The sequence below is a fragment of the Oncorhynchus nerka genome, linkage group LG4 (assembly GCF_034236695.1).
Source record: "Oncorhynchus nerka isolate Pitt River linkage group LG4, Oner_Uvic_2.0, whole genome shotgun sequence".
NCBI lineage: Eukaryota > Metazoa > Chordata > Actinopteri > Salmoniformes > Salmonidae > Oncorhynchus > Oncorhynchus nerka.
Window position 1 is genome coordinate 57,141,958 of NC_088399.1, and position 17,623 is coordinate 57,159,580.

Here is a 17,623-nt window from a genome sequence, read left to right on the forward strand (position 1 = left end):
ACAATTATCCCGCTAACGGGATGAGTAGCGTCAAGAAGTTTAGATTGATTGTTTTTTATAAAGATAAGTTTAATGCTAGCTAGAAACTTAACTTGGCTCCTTGCTGCACTAGCGTAACAGGTGGTCAAGCCTGCCACGCAGTTTCCTCATGGAATGCAATCAGCCATAATCGGCATCCAAAATGCAGATTACCGATTGTTATGAAAACTTGAAAATCGGCCCTAATTATAATGATTATATTCAGCCCAAGGGCACAACAGCCACAAGGGGCATGACATTTTTAGGGGTCATTACAGCCACACTAAGAGGATGCCGCGGGAAATTCGATGCATTATCAAGTGCTTGTCAAATTGTGAATGAGAGACTGATGAAGTGTGTACAGCCTGCACAAAAAACAAAGCAGCGCTCATGCCTTTCATGCAACTTTTTTCAAATCTTCAGTCGCACCATGCAGCCTTAATGTATTAAAAATCAAAACATATAGCCCAACATTTGTATCACAACTAAAGTGAAATAAATAACAAAAATAAGTATATAGGGCCCGTTTCAAATTTTTTAAAATGTACCCCCTTTTCATGGTATCCAATTGTTTTTAGTAGCTACTATCTTTTCTCATCGCTACAACTCCCGTATGGGCTAGGGAGAGACGAAGGTTGAAAGTCATGTCTTGATCTACTTCAAATAAGGTTTTATTTGACCTTTCTTTAACTAGGCAAGTCAATTAACCTCTTGCTTCTACCTGAGACGCTTGCGTCCCAACTAGAGCTCTGGAAATGCAAATGCGCTACGCTAAATGCTAATAGTATTAGTTAAAACTCAAACGTTCATTAAAATACACATGCAGGGTATCGAATTAAAGCTACACTCGTTGTGAATCCAGGCAACAAGTCAGATTTTTAAAATGCTTTTCGGCGAAAGCATGAGAAGCTATTATCTGATAGCATGCACCAATACACTACAACACAAAAGCCACGCAGGGAACGTAAACAAAATAATTAGCATTTCGGCATTACACAAACCGCAACATAAAATAGAAAACAGTCATTACCTTTCACCATCTTCTTTGTTGGCACTCCTAGATGTCCCATAAACACTATTGGGTCTTTATTTCGATTAAATCGGTCCATATAAAGCCAAGATATCGTTATATGTAGACGGTGTGATAAACGAAAAAAACAGCGTTTTCAAAACGTAACGTCATTTTTTAAAATTCAAAAAGTCGACGATAAACTTTCACAAAACACTTCGAAATACGTTTGTAATGCAACTTTAGGTATTAGTAAACGTTAATAAGCGATAAAATTCATCAGGAGGCGATGTAAAGATCATTAGCTGTCCGTCTGGAAAAATGTCCGGCTAGAAACTCAACGAAAATATCCGGTCCTAGACCTGAGGAGATACGGTGCCTTGCATGTGTTTGACCAAGAAAAAACTCGAAGGGAAATGACAATACTCTAGACACCGTGTGGAAGCTGTAGGTACTGCAACCTCAGTCAATTAATTGTGGTTCACCTTTATCAATGGGTTCAAGTAGCGCATGGATATATTTTCCCATTTTCAGTGATCAGTTTTTCCTGTGCTTTTCGATGTAAATGCCGTTCTGGTAAAGCCACAGCAGTGATTTAACCAGTTTTATAAACGTCTGAGTGTTTTCTATCCACACAGACTAAGCACATGCATATACTATATTGCTGGCATGAGTAGCAGGGCGCTGAAATGTTGCGCGATTTTTAACAGAATGTTCAAAAAAGTAGAGGGTAGAAGCAACAGGTTAATAAACATTCTTATTTTCAATGACGGCCTAGGAACAGTGCCTGTTTTAAGGGGTAGAACGATTTGTACCTTGTCAGCTCGGGGATTCGAACTCTAACCACTGCCGCCCCAAATAAGGTCTGTGTTTCGTGCCTCAGCGTTTTGATACCCGTGTAAATCTCACTAGGATAATGTAACGTTTGTCAACATATTTTCATAAATCCACTCTACATTTTTTTTAAATCTTCACTCATATTTAGCCTATATTGATCTGAGTTACCTTGTCCTATGGATATCTACAGTTATAAAATTGGCACGGTGGTGTTAGCCTACACGAAACACAGACCTTATTTTAAGTGAATCTAAAAAATATCCTATGGAATAAATGAATGAAGGAACCGCTTTTCAGATTTTGCTAGAAGGTGTCATGGGAATTATGACTCACACTTTGGTACCATGCCCATTATTAAAATAAGATTTCCTGCATATAGAAATTACAGTTTTTGTTTTCAACATTCATCACAGGTAACTTAAACTCTATTTTTATTCAAACAGTTGAGAGTATGTCTCCTAAGCAGACTTCATTATCATTGTCACCTCAGAGCTGTGTGCATGTTTTACAGATGGCAGAGAAAAGCAGAGCACCCTTGTGGGACTATTACATGGAATTGGCACCAGGGAAAGCAAGGGGTCTTATTTGTGATAAAGATGTAAGCATGGGGTCAGCAACGGCTAAATAAAAAAATACCACCAACCTGTGGAATCACTAACCTCTCTGCGCACCGAATCCGTTAGCGGGATTAAATTCGACAACATACAGTGATCGCTACATAAATAGTCATATTAAACATTCATGAAAATACAAGTGTCTCACATGTTTCGAAAGCCTAGAATCTTGCTAATCCAACTGCGTTGGATGACAAGCATTGTCAGATTTAAAGAAGGATTTACTGCGAAAGAATACGATGCGTTAATCTGACAGAGCCCAATAAAAATAAACTATTTCAACCAGCACAAGGCATAACAAAATCACAAATTGCAATAAAATTAATTGTTTACCTTCGACGATCTTCCTCCGTTTGCAATCCCAATGCTCATTGTTACACAATGAATGGTCTTTTGTTTGATAAAATCCCTTTTTATAGTCTAACACGAAATTTTGTGAACCGCTTGTGCTGTGAATTCCGTCTCATTCAATTTTCGACAGCAGATTCGATGTAAATACACACACTAAACGTGACTTTTCCAGTCATGTTTGGTTTCATTGCAATCAACTGGTTTGCTTGTAACAACCAAACCTGATGGGTCATTTCGCGGGACGTATTGGCTGAAAGAAACCGATTTGAAGGCAACAAGTAATGACATCATTGTGCACCAATGATATGACCGCTGTTTCGTTGATTGACTGTATTTTAACCCAATGACCACTGATTGTCTTGAAATCTAGCTGGGTAGATAGCCAATGAGCTGAGGTAAACGGCAATACGTAATGGTTGTGTTGGAAGACCAACCCATGTAGTAAACTCCGGTGTAAAGAGGGTCATTCGCCATTGAAGATTCATACTGGAATGTTCCGCATGTTCCGCACAGCACTTTTTTGGTAAAGCGCATCTTCAGCTGTTTACATATCAATCAGTATGGCGACTAAGTCAGGGAAAGCTAAATCTAAGTCTAGCTATACAGATGTACACACAATTTTAGAAGAAATTGATCGGGAAAGTGAGACAGAGATTGTTGGAGGACTGAATTAGTCCACCCACACAGACAGCGTTGTGAAGAAGGCGCAGCAGCCTCTTCAACCTCAGGAGGCTGAAGAAATTCGGCTTGTCACCAAAAGCACTCACAAACTTCTACAGATGCACAATCGAGAGCATCCTGTCGGGCTGTATAACCGCCTGGTACGGCAACTGCTCCGCCCACAACCGTAAGGCTCTAGAGGGTAGTGAGGTCTGCCCAACGCATCACTGGGGGCAAACTACCTGCCCTCCAGGACACCTACACCACCCGATGTCACGGGAAGGCCATAAACATCAGAGGACAACAACCACCGAGCCACTGCCTGTTCATCCCGCTATCATCCAGAAGGCGAGGTCAGTACAGGTGCATCAAAGCAGGGACTGAGAGACTGAAAAACAGCTTCCATCTCAAGGCCGTCAGACTGTTAAACAGCCACCACTAACATAGAGTGGCTGCTGCCAAGATACTGACTCAACTCCAGCCACTTTAATAATGGAAATTGATGTAAAAAATGTATCACTAGCCACTTTAAACAATGCCACTTAATATAATGTTTACATACCCTACATTACTCATCTCATATGTATATACTGTACGCTATATCATCTACTGCATCTTTATGTAATACATGTATTACTAGCCACTTTAAACAATGCCACTTAATATAATGTTTACATACCCTACATTACTCATCTCATATGTATATACTGTACGCTATATCATCTACTGCATCTTTATGTAATACATGTATCACTAGCCACTTTAAACAATGCCACTTAATATGTTTACATACCCTACATTACTCATCTCATATGTATATACTGTACTCGATACCATCTACTGCATCTTGCCTATGCCGCTCTGTACCATCACTCATTCATATATCTTTATGTACATATTATTTATCCCTTTACACTTGTGTGTATACGGTAGTAGTTTTGGAATTGTTAGGCTAGATTACTCGTTGGTTAGGTTATTACTGCATTGTCGTAACTAGAAGCACAAGCATTTTGCTACACTCACATTAACATCTGCTAACCATGTGTATGTGACAAATAAAATTAGATTTGATCTTGGTGATTATTATTTCATTTTTTTTAGAGGCACTTGTGCTCCCAAATTATAATTCCAGGAGGCACAGCAAAAATATTTAGGAGCATATGCCCCCAAAATGGTAGCACTGTAGAGCCCTGTTGTATTCTTCGTACTATAAAATAATGCCACGGAATTCAAAGCAAATCTTGTCTGCAAAATGAACAAGTGTAGCCCACAGCCAGATCAGGGCCTAACATAACGACAATTCAGAGTACGCTATTCTGTTCTTCTGCAATAGACTATATACCATGTTTCTTTAGAGCAGTCTAAAATAAATAATGGATATATTGTGATGACGTAGGCTATATTACTTTTTTAAAATATAGTTGTTTCAAAGGTCTGCATCAGTGGCTTGTAGGCTATGCAGTCTCTCAATCCAAGATGGCAGCATGTCAAGTCGTTTGTCTGTGATTAGTAGTTTTTAACCTACTAATAACAATTAATTTATAGTGGCGCAAATCTATACTTTCCTTGTTGTGTAGTGCAAACTACTTAGTTTTGCTGGTGTAAAGATAGCGGGTCTCCCCCAACTCGAATAATCTTTTAATCGGCATTTGCACTTCTTTACTCAAAGTTTACCTAAGTAACCCTCCCTTTCCCTCTGCTGAGTGTCTCGTCCAAGCTGCTCCTCTTCGCTCTCCACCTGGCTGACAGCAGCAGCTCAACAATCCCCAAACCGTTCTCTCAATCCACCCCCAATCTACTCACACACAGACTCATACATGCACACACAGTCCCTCTCTCCCCGTACCTTTCCTTGGCCTTTATTTCTTAAATCTCTCAGAGAAAATGACTATTTCAGTGGTATTGCTTGCGGACTGACATGACCGAACCCTGGAGAAAATAAACATTGCCGCTGGGTGAGTATATCGGACAATGGGCGCCTGTTGTCTAAAATTGATGGGGTTAGGATTTTGGCTTTATCAACTGATGCAGTTGTGTTTTCTGAAACCTGGCTCCGCAAGTCTCTTCTTGATAAGGATATTTGTATAAAATGGTTACAGTGTGTATCGCACTGATTGATTTAAAAAAAGGTGTGGGTGTGGCTATATATGTAAAAGCCTACATTCCTTGTAAGTGTGGCAAAGTCTGAAACTATTTGACAACAGTTGGAATTTCTTGCTTTGAATCTCTGTCCCTGGTATACTTTTAATTACAAAGCCATTGTGGGTTTACTACCATTTTAATTCTTCGGAAATGTGGTGGGTACTCTATTCGTTCCCAGGATTTATTTTGCCAACGGTTCCAATTTGGTAAAAGGGCCTTTATGTACTCTGCGCCATTGGATTGGAACGCCTTACAAATTACTTTTAAACTGGAAGAACTTGTCCCGATTGGTGTTTTTAAATAATTTATGAAGGATTTTGAGGCGGATTCCTTGACCTGTCATTGTTTTTTATTTGCTGTTTTATGATTTCGTTACTGATTTCTATGGTTCTTACTAGAGGTCGACCGATTATGATTTTTCAACGCCGATACCGATTGGAGGACCAAAAAAGCCGATACCGATTAATCGGACGAGTTTTTAAAATGTATTTGTAATAATGACAATTACAACAATACTGAATGAACACTTATTATAACTTAATATAATACATCAATAAAATAAATAATGAAACATGTTTAATTTGATTTAAATAATGCAAAAACAAAGTGTTGGAGAAGAAAGTAAAAGTGCCATATGTACCATGTAAGAAAGCTAACGTTTAAGTTCCTTGCTCAGAACATGAGAACATATGAAAGCTGATGGTTCCTTTTAACATGAGTCTTCAATATTCCCAGGTAAGAAGTTTTAGGTTGTAGTTATTATAGGAATTATAGGACTATTTCCCTCTATACAATTTGTAATACCGATTTCCGATTGTTATGAAAACTTGAAATCGGCCTTAATTAATCGGTCATTCCGATTAATGGGTCGACCTCCAGTTCTTACTAGATGACTTGTCGTTTTCATGTTGTCTGTCTGTAATTGCGTAATGACTTGGTGCTGCTAAACTTGGCCAGGACGCTCTTGAAAAATACATTTCAAATCGCAATGAGTCCTTCCTGGTTATATAATTAGTTTTTTTTTTAAATGCAAGGAAGCCAGGGGATGCTAAATGTGTTAGTTAAACGGTCATTTACCGTGAGACCGGCAGTTAATTGCTTGACAATCACTGGCTGACGAAATTGACCGCCACAGCCATAGTTTTGAGTTCGCAAGAAATGCATTTCACTGCACGTGTGCATGTGACATTAAAACTTAAAACTAAACGCTAAAATGTGGGTTGTGTATGCACTTCTAGTCAAGTTGGCCCATACATCTCATGTTGGAAAATGATTGCATAATATGACTTATTATCATAATCGATATCAACAAATCCAATCACCTATGATGGATCAGAAAATGATCCGATGACCCGGATAAGGACACCTCACGTCAACACCTGAAATTGTTCCACACACTAACACACTACCTGGACAATGGAAACGAGAATACTCACCAACAGGCTTTTGTGCTTCAAGGCTCTTTCCTTTGTAGGTATCAAACAGGTTGAGAGACGCATACTTGGATTTGCCATCCTTCCCCTTTGCAGTTTGCCCAGAGCGCTCTGACATTGCGCTGTCCGCTCATTGAGTAAGGTGAGCCCTGAGACTGGAAGAGAGAAAGAGATGGAGACATTTGACACCATGTATGCGTCACTGAACGTGAAGGTAAACGTGGTGTTGAGTTGATGCAGGTTCTAAACAAAACTAGTCCCGATATCCAGTCTTTTCTTAACAGTGTATGCATTACAAAGTTTGTAGTTAGGACAGACAGAGGGGGGGACAGTGCTCAGAACAGGTCAATAACATTAGAGACCAATGTGTGAGCAGAGCTAGCACGTGAACAGTGCATTGCCATGAACAAGTCAACACAGGAAATACTGTACCGAGAGAATAATGCGATCCATGGCATAGTTTCCATGGTGATGCATTATAAATTATGTTCACTTTTTCTAGGACTGCCTTGAGAGGGGTTGCCTCCATGGCAACAACACCAGGGTTGAGCCCATTTTCCAGCTCACCAATAAAACCCACTGGGCTGACATCGGTCCAATTCATAAAGATTTGGCTACAGCTTGAGAGTTGTTCTGTGTCTGTAAACGGATCATATATTCCAAAAACAATATCAGTCTTTGTAGGCGGCGCAATCTTGTTTGGGAAAAATGTTGCCCCCTTGTCATGTTACAAAGATGGAGGTTAATTGCAAACTGCACATTGAGTTGATGATTATCAAATGAATTAACGGGCAACTGGGGCCCTCTGTAGCTCAGTTGGTAGAGCATGGAGCTCGTAACAAAATGCAGGGGGTCCGCGGTCAGATCTCAAAATATATACAGTACCAGACAAAAGTCATTCCAAGGGTTTTTCATCTAGAATGACCCAGAAAAGACATACCAACCTACCTACTGTCTCTGTGTGTGTCACCCAAAACAACAGTCCTGTTTGTGCTGGTACTGCACGGTGAGAATGTCAGCTCTGTCACATGTTGTTGGGCTGGTTTCACTACAACAGGACTCATCTCTCTCCACAACTGCACTGACTTGACTGGTGACCCTCCACACATAATATAAATATTTATGTAAAATATAGCGACAGAAAATCTGCTTCTATTTGGGGAGAAGTTTTTTGTTTGTGATGTGGGGGTTTCATCACCCTACTGCACATGTACGTTTGAGTCCTTGTGGCAAAAAGTAGTATGCTTGATATATGATTTGATTTCAGAACAATAAGGATGGATTTGTCAAGATTAGAATGAATGTACAGTACCAGTCAAACGTTTGGACACACCTACTCATTCAAGGGTTTTTCTTTGTTTTTACTCTTTTCTACAATAATAGTGAAGACATCAAAACTATTAAACATTTGGAATCATGTAGTAACCAAAAATAGTGTAAAACAAATTAAAATATATTTTAGATTCTTCAAAGTAGCCACCATTTGCCTTAATGACAGCTTTGCACACTATTGGCATTCTCTCAACCAGCTTCACCTGGAATGCTTTTCCAACAGTCTTGAAGGAGTTCCAACACAGGCTGAGCACTTGGCTGCATTTCCTTCACTCTGTGGTTCAACTCATCCCAAACCATCTCAATTGGGTTGAGGTCGGGTGATTGTGGAGGCCAGGCCATCTGATGCAGCACTCCATCACTCACCGTCTTGGTCAAATAGCCCTTACACAGCCTAGAGGTGTGTTGGGTCAATGTCCTGTTGAAAAACAAATGATAGTCCCACTAAGCGCAAAACGAGATGGGATTGCATTTCACTGCAGGATGCTGTGGTAGCCATGCTGGCTAAGACTGCCTTGAATTCTAAGTGAATCAGAGTGTCACCATCACACCTCCTCCTCCATGCTTCACGGTGGGAACCACACATGCTGAGATCATCCGGTCACCTACTCTGCGTCTCACAAAGACACATCAGTTGGAACCAAACATCTCCAATTTGGACTCTAGACCAAAAGGACAGACTTCCACCGGTCTAGTGTCCATTGCTCGTGTTTCTTGTCCCAAGCAAGTTTCTTCCGCTTATTGGTATCCTTTAGTAGTGGTGTCATTGCAGTAATTTGATGTGAAGGCCTGATTCATGCAGTCTCCTCTGAACAGATGTGTCTGTTCCTTGAACTCTGTGAAACATTTATTTGGGCTGCAATTTCTGAGGCTGGTAACTCTAATGAACTTATCCTCTGCAGCAGAGGTAACTCTGGGTCTTCCTTATCTGTGGCGGTCTTCATGAGAGCTGGTTTCATCATAGCGCTTGATGGTTTTTGCGACTGCACTTTGAAGATACTTTCAAAGTTCTTGAAATTTTCCAGATTGACTGACCTTCATGTCTTAAAGTAATGATGGAGTGTCGTTTCTCTTTGCTAATTTGAGCTGTCCATAATATGGACTTAGTATTTTACCAAATAGGGCTATCTTCTTTATACCACCCCTAGCTTATCACAGCTGCTTGGCTAAAATTCATTAAAGGAAATATTTTCACAAATTAAAAAGGTACACCTGTTAACTTCTTGGTGACAGGAGGGCAGTATTGCGTAGCTTGGATGAATAAGGTGCCCAGAGTAAACTGCCTGCTACCCTGTCCCAGATGCTAATATATGCATATTATTAGTAGTATTTGATAGAAAACACTCCGAAGTGTCTAAAACTGTTTGAATGAGGTCTGTGAGTATAACAGAACTCATATGGCAGGCGAAAACCTGAGAAAAATCCAACCAGGAAGTGGGTAATCTGAGGCTTGTAGTTTTTTAACTCAGCCCCTATTGTAGATACAGTGGGATATTGGTTGTTGCACTTCCTAAGGCTTCCACTAGATGTCAACAGTCTTTATAACTTTGTTTAAGGCTTCTACTGTGAAGTGGGACCGAGAGAGGAATGAGTCAGGTGTCTGGCAGAGTGCCACAGGCTCGTATCGCACAGTCACGAGAGAGTTAGCTCTCATTCCATTGCTTTTCTCCAGACACAGGAATTCTCCGGTTGGAACATTATTGAAGATTTATGATAGAAACATCCTAAAGATTGATTCTATACTTCGTTTGACAAGGGCTGTAAACGGAACTTCTTGTCCGATGTTCGGCTGGACCTGAACGCGCTTTTGGATTTGTTGACCAAACGCCCTAACAAAAGAAGCTATTTGGACATAAATGATGGGCATTATCGAACAAAACAAACATTTGTGGAACTGCGATTTCTGGGAGTGCTTTCTGATGAAGATCATCAAAAGTAAGTGAATATTTATCACACTTTTTCTGACTAATGTTGACTACCCAATATGTCAGATTTATTTTTGGCTGCTTTGTTGTCTGAACGCTGTACTCAGATTATTGCATGGTTTGCTTTTTCCGCAAAGTTTTTTAAAAATCTGACACCGCGGTTGCATTAAGGAGAAGTATATCTCTAATTCCATGTATAACACTTGTATTTATCAACATTTATGATGAGTATTTCTGTAAATTGATGTGGCTCTCTGCAAGATCACTGCATGATATTTAGGACTCCTGAACGTAACGCGCCAATGTAAAATGAGATTTTTTGAGATAAATATGCACTTTATTGAACAAAACATACATGTATTGTGTAACATGAAGTCCTATGAGTGTCATCTGATGAAGATCAAAGGTTAGTGATTAATTTTATCTCTATTTGTGCTTTTTGTGACTCCTCTCTTTGGCTGGAAAAATGTCAGGGTTTTTCTGTGCCTTTGTAGTGACCTAACAATCATTTGTGGTGCTTTCGCTGTAAAGCATTTTTTAAATCAGACACTGTGGCTTGATTAACGATAATTTTATCTTTAAAATGGTGTAAAATACTTGTATGATTGAGGAATTTTTATTATGAGATTGTTGTTTTGAATTTGGCGCCCTGCACTTTCACTGGCTGTTGGCGGGGTGGGACGCTACCATCCCACATATCCTAGAGGTTAATTGAAATGCATTCCAGGTGACTATCGCATGAATCTGGTTGAGAGAATGCCAAGAGTGTGCAAAGCTGTCATCAATGGAAAGGGTGGCTACTTTGAATGAAATATTCTTATTAAAAACTTTTTTCTTTACATAGTTGAATGTGCTGACAACAAAACCACACAAAAATGATCAATGGAAATCAAATTGATCAACACATGGGGGTCTGGATTTGGAGTCACACCCAAAATTAAAGTGGAAAACCACACTACAGGCTGATCCAACTTTGTGATGTGATGTCCTTAAAACAAGTCAAAATGAGGCTCAGTAGTGTGTGTGACCTCCACGTGCCTGTATGACCTTCCTACAACGCCTGGGCATGCTCCTGATGAGGTGGCGGATGGTCTACTGAGGGATCTCCTCCCAGACCTGGACTAAAGCATGCACCAACTCCTGGACAGTCTGTGGTGGATGGAGCAAGACATGATGTCCCAGATGTGCTCAATTCGATTCAGGTCTGGGAAATGGGCAGGCCAGTCCATAGCATCAATGCCCTCCTCTTGCAGGAACTGCTGACACACTCCAGCCACATGAGGTCTAGCATTGTCTTGCATTAGGAGGAGCCCAGGGCCAACCGCACCAGCATATGGTCTCACAAGGGGTCTGAGGATCTCATCTCGGTACCGAATGGCAGTCAGGCTACCTCTGGCGAGCACATGGAGGGCTGTGCGGCCCCCCAAAGAAATGCCACCCCACACCATGACCGACCCACCGCCAAACCGGTCATGCTGGAGGATGTTGCAGGCAGCAGAACGTACTCCACGGCGTCTCCAGACTCTGTCACATGCTCAGTGTGAACCTGCTTTCATCTGTGAAGAGCACAGGGCGCCAGTGGTGTTCTCTGGCAAATGCCAAACGTCCTGCACGGTGTTGGGCTGTAAGCACAACCCCCACCTGTGGACGTCGGGCCCTCATACCACCCTCATGGAGACTGTTTCTGACCGTTTGAGCAGACACATGCACATTTGTGGCCTGCTGGAGGTCATTTTGCAGGGCTCTGGCAGTGCTCCTCCTGCTCCTCGTTGCACAAAGGTGGAGGTAGCGGTCCTGCTGCTGGGTTGTTGCCCTCCTACGGCCTCCTCCACGTCTCCTGATGTACTGGCCTGTCTCCTGGTAGCGCCTCCATGCTCTGGACACTACGCTGACAGACACAGCAAACCTTCTTGCCACAGCTCGCATTGATGTGCCATCCTGGATGAGCTGCACTACCTGAGCCACTTGTGTGAGTTGTAGACTCCGTCTCATGCTACCACTAGAGTGAAAGCACCGTCAGCATTCAAAAGTGACCAAAACATCAGCCAGGAAGCATAGGAACTGAGAAGTGGTCTGTGGTCACCACCTGCAGAACCACTCCTTTATTGGGGGTGTCTTGCTAATTGCCTATAATTTCCACCTGTTGTCTATTCCATTTGCACAACAGCATGTGAAATTTATTGTCAATCAATGTTGCTTCCTAAGTGGACAGTTTGATTTCACAGAAGTGTGATTGACTCGGAGTTACATTGTGTTGTTTAAGTGTACCCTTTATTTTTTTGAGCAGTGTATTATATTAAGGTAAAATAAGTGTTCATTCAGTATTGTTGTAATTGTCATTATTACAAATAAATAAATAGGCCGATTAATCGGTATCTGCTTTTTTGGTCCTCCAATAATCGGTATCAGCGGTGAAAAATCATAATCGGTCGACCTCTACTTAGGTTACTAAATGATTCCATGTGATAGTTCCTAGTTTTAATGTCTTCACTGTTATTCAACAATGTAGAAAATAGTAAAAATAAAGAAAACCCCTGGAAAGAGTAGGTGCCCAGAATTATGACTGGTCCAGACACCCTAGCCATTAAACTGTTCTCTCTGCTACCGCACTGCAAGCGGTACCGGAGTGCCAAGTCTAGGTCCAAGAGGCTTTTAAATAGCTTCTACCCCGAAGCCATGAGACTCCTGAACAGCTAATCAAATGGCTACCTAGACTATTTTTCCCCCAGCTACAACTCTGTTATTATCTATGCATGGCCACTAACACCCCTACCTGCATGTACACAATTATCTCAATTACCTCGACACCGGTGCCCCCACACAATGACTCTGTACTGGTACCCCCTGTATATGGCCCCGCTTTTGTTATTCACTGCTGCTCTTTAATGATTTGTTTTTCTTATCTCTTACTTTTTTCTGAATTTTGATTTCTTAGGTATTTTCTAAAAACTGCATGGTTGGTTAAGGGCTTATAAGTAAACATTTCACTGTAAGGTCTACACCGGTTGTATTCGGCACATGTGACAAATCAAATTTGATTTGGATTTGATTACTGCATGTTTACAGATGCAATTCATTTTGACCAAAGGAATAAGTTTAGGGGGTGTAATACATTTTAGAGGAATACTATTACATTGTATTTATTTTTTTGCCCTGCACAAAATGGGTCTGGGGGGCTCACAGTGATATTGGTATGTACAGTACTCTGCCAATTATAAATTGTTCAACTCAATATTTCTTGAATTCTCCCAAAATGTATTTACATAAATGCTCTGTAATTTAAAGTAACTGTCCATTGAAAATCTCACTTTTAAATGTTCATATTCTGTTAGCTCATACCCAAATAAAGTTGTTGACTGATCTTATAATCGTAGCTGTGGCCAATGCATAAATTGGATTTTAAAAAACACTTCTCTAGGATAGGGGGCAGCATTTGGAATTTTGGATGAAAAGCATGCCCAAATTCAACTGCCTGCTACTCATCCCCAGAAGATAAGGTATGCATATTATTAGTAGATTTGGAATTGAAAACACTCTGAAGTTTCTAAAACTGTTTGAATCATGTCTGTGAGTATAATAGAACTTATGTAGCAGGCGAAACCCAGAGGACAAACCATTCAGATTCTTTTTTTGAGGTGACCCTCTATTCAATGGGTTTTCATTGGGAATAGAGATTTCTAAGGGACTTGCTTGCAGTTCCTACCGCTTCCACTGGATGTCACCAGTATTTAAAATTGGTTGGGGTTATTCCTTTGTGTAATGAAGAAGTACTGCCATCTTGACCCAGGGTCACTTCATGTGTACTGTTTGATAGAGGCGCATGACCAGAAAGCATGCTTGAGTTTGTTTTCTTCCTGTATAGAACACAGATCATCCCGTCTTGAATTGTATTGATTATTTACCTAAAGCTGTATTACAAAAGTAGTTTGAAATGTTTTGGCAAAGTTTACAGGTAACTTTTGAGATATTTCTAAGTCACGTTGTGCAAGTCGGAATGGGCGTTTTTCTGGATCAAACGCGCCAAATAAATGGACATTCTGGATATATATGGACGGAATTAATCGAGAAAAAAAGGAACATTTGTGATGTTTATGGGACATATTGGAGTGCCAACAGAAAAAGCTCGTCAAAGGTAAGGCATGATTTATATTTTTATTTCTGCGTTTTGTGTCGCGCCTGCAGGGTTGAAATGTTCTCTCTTTTGTTTATGGAGGTGCTATCCTCAGATAATAGCATCGTTTGCTTTCGCCGAAAATCCTTTTTGAAATCTGACATGTTGGCTGGATCCACAACACGTATAGCTTTAATTTGGTATCTTACATGTGTGATTTCATGAAAGTTTATTTTTATAGAAATTTATTTGAATTTGGAGCTGTGCATTTTCTCTGGCTTTTGGCCAAGTGGGACGCTACCATCCCACATATCCCAGAGGTTAAAAAACCCCAACTCAAACTACAAAAATGCTGGTTTCCTTGAGGATTACGTCATCCTCCCGAGGAGGATGAGCTGACCAATCAGCGGTCTACTCGCATATTGACCGGTAAACTCCCACACCATTCTGTTGTTGGGGTACGCCCACACACTATTCCAACACAGAAAACGCTGCTTTTAAACATACATGACCACAATTTTTTTTGTGGGAAAACTCTCTCATATAGTAATTAATTATAGGTCATATTTCATAGAATTACACTGGAGAGTACTATAAGCTTTAATATGGCAAAGTTCTCGCTCTGCCTAATGGAAAAATGTGTAGAATTGCAGAATTGGTGCTGAGCGATTAGTGCCTTTTGAGGTCGGTTCGGTTTCAGTTAGATTATTAACAATAGAAAGAGTTTCGATTTCAATAATATTTTTTAAACATTAAATTCACTATGCATTGTTGGTTGAATGCTATAGCGCAGAATAAAACAAAAGTCTCATGATAGATTATCACTTATTAACCATCAGTTATTCACATTACAGACCGGACAAGTAGCCGCCACAATGGAATATGGTCATCGTAGTTAATCATCACGTTTTCTGCACTAAACTACGTAGAAAATTGGCCTGTTGGAAACTACAACACCTTACTGCATCGCACAGTTCGCCATGATCGGATTTATCTCAAGAAACTGCAGCGCAAGGTGCGTATTGAGATCACAGTAAACAAATTAAATTTCATTTAAATAATTTTACTGCAGTTGGTCAAATAGTTTAAAAATCTCCTCAGCGCCCTGCAGGATATTAACTTTAAAGCTGTGACAAATTTTTTGCTGCCCCATAACAAAATGTGTAGAATTGCAAGAAATTAGCATGGAAACTGTCATATTTTCTCTCCAATGCCAAGAGGTGGACCATTAAAATGTTCCTTCCCGGGGCCCGAGACATCAAGTCATGGTAAAACAGCTTGTATGTTATTTGTATCTCACTCAATTATGAGGGGTACCTTATTACTTTGCCATCATAGAAGGGTTCCCCCGACCTCAAGAAGTTTGAGAACCCTTGTAAGTGCACTGCAAACCACAAGAGCAACTGACAAGATAACTTGACCCATTTAAAAGACTGCAACAATATTATTAGAGACCAGCAGGCACCCACCATTAAATACACTACATGATAAATAAAGGTGTTCAATGCACATTTGTATGACGTAAAGATATGAGTTGCTTTAATGGGATAAATGTACTTTTAGTCATACTATTGTCCCAAACACTGCCAAATAGCAGCACACCTTGTGTGCCTCAATACCCCGATGAGATTAGAAAATTAGGTCGTGGGATGGCCGGCAAATAACATGTTGTTCAGGGATTAAGAGTGCAGATAAGCAAACCATCAATGTAATACACCAGGAAAGGGCCTTGTAACGCAAAAAGGAGTTCAGGGCCAGCCACAGCATGCCATCATAACAGCACACTCAAAGGCAAGGGTCAGCACAACACAGTCCAAGTATACCACTTAACCAAAAATAGTTGCTAGCATAAACATCACATTGTCTGTAGCCATAGTTAACTCTGAACAGCAATCTAATACGGCCTCCATATTCACGTTGGGAGGGGGGCTGCGATGTTTCGAAATGCATACCCAGATAAATTGCCGTGGTGAAATTAGTTTAGTTTACATTCCTCGTTGAATCACAGTGAATACGTCAATCAACTCAGTTTTTAATGCTTTAGTATAGATTGTATAAATCCCCATTTATAGGAACTATGCGATTTGGCAAATTATTTTATGAAGAGAACAAAACAAAATGGCGGTGCGGGTAGGCCATCTGCATTATAACAAACCGGTTAGCAATTAAGCTAGCTAACTATACGATGCAAACATTGCATGTAGCTATGATCCACGCCGTGATACACATGGGCATTGTTGTTGTGCAACAAGATTGTTTAACTATACAGTAGAACCAATATATCTAAATTAGTAACCTAGCCATCTGTAATAGATATCTCTACATCTCGCCCTGCTATGAACCAAACCATCCAGCTAATAGCTAGCTAACCAACACTATTGTCGCTAGCGAGTGACTGTTAGCCGATGCTAACGTTAGTTAACTAATGTTACCACATTAGCACACATCTAGCGGTTGCCATCGTTACATTTCAACTATAATATAGTTAGCTAGCTAGCTAATATTTTACATCAGGAAATACAAGATGTAAGTACTAACCTGGTCTTGTCCCGACTTGTCTCGAGTTGTATCGCAGAATAATGTAATCACGTTAGCCCTCTACTAACTAACGTTAGCTAGTTTATTGCTCACGCTGTCGCTGGCAAGTAACGTTTACCCTAGCTTGCTAGCAAAATTACCACTCTGCTAGCTCAAACTACAAATTAATTAACGTTATAAAATAAGAGAGGGGATATTGGAGATTGATGTGTGTAAAGCGGCTTACTTGTACTCCTTTTTTCTTTTTCCACAAAACCAATGAAAAATAAAAATATTGCAGGAGAGCTTAATCCGTCACTACAAGAGCCGTCAACGGCTACTAGAGACGGTAGTGCAGAGGGGGCGGAGGGCACACAGAGAGGGCGGGGTCAGATTAACATCATGAATTCTGAATCCGCATGTTGTCCTATCAAATCTAACATTTCGGATTATTTCAACATGTTGCATGGATTTAAATCACGCCCTATCCTACATTGTCAGGTCGAGTAGCCAAATGATGTATTTTACAGCACTCTGATCAGCGAACCGTGTACTGGGTTTATTTCGCCTCACTGTCTGGTTGCTATTTATCAACACCAAAACAAAATCAAATGTGTGTTTTTCACTCACAATATAATGCAATTCAATAGTTTATGTTTTACACCTCTTGATCA

At 40.4% G+C, this 17,623-nt stretch overlaps 1 protein-coding gene across 1 annotated transcript in view; it reads right to left on the reverse strand.

The window, feature by feature from the left end:
- The window catches only part of LOC115128247 (protein PRRC2A-like), a 50,015-nt gene extending 32,711 nt beyond the window's left edge, over positions 1–17,304 (reverse strand). The window contains 2 exon segments of the mRNA XM_029657931.2: positions 7,068–7,219; positions 16,971–17,304. Coding sequence (XP_029513791.2) covers positions 7,068–7,182 — 115 coding nt within the window. The 5' untranslated portion in view covers positions 7,183–7,219; positions 16,971–17,304.
- Positions 17,305–17,623: the final 319 nt, after the last annotated feature.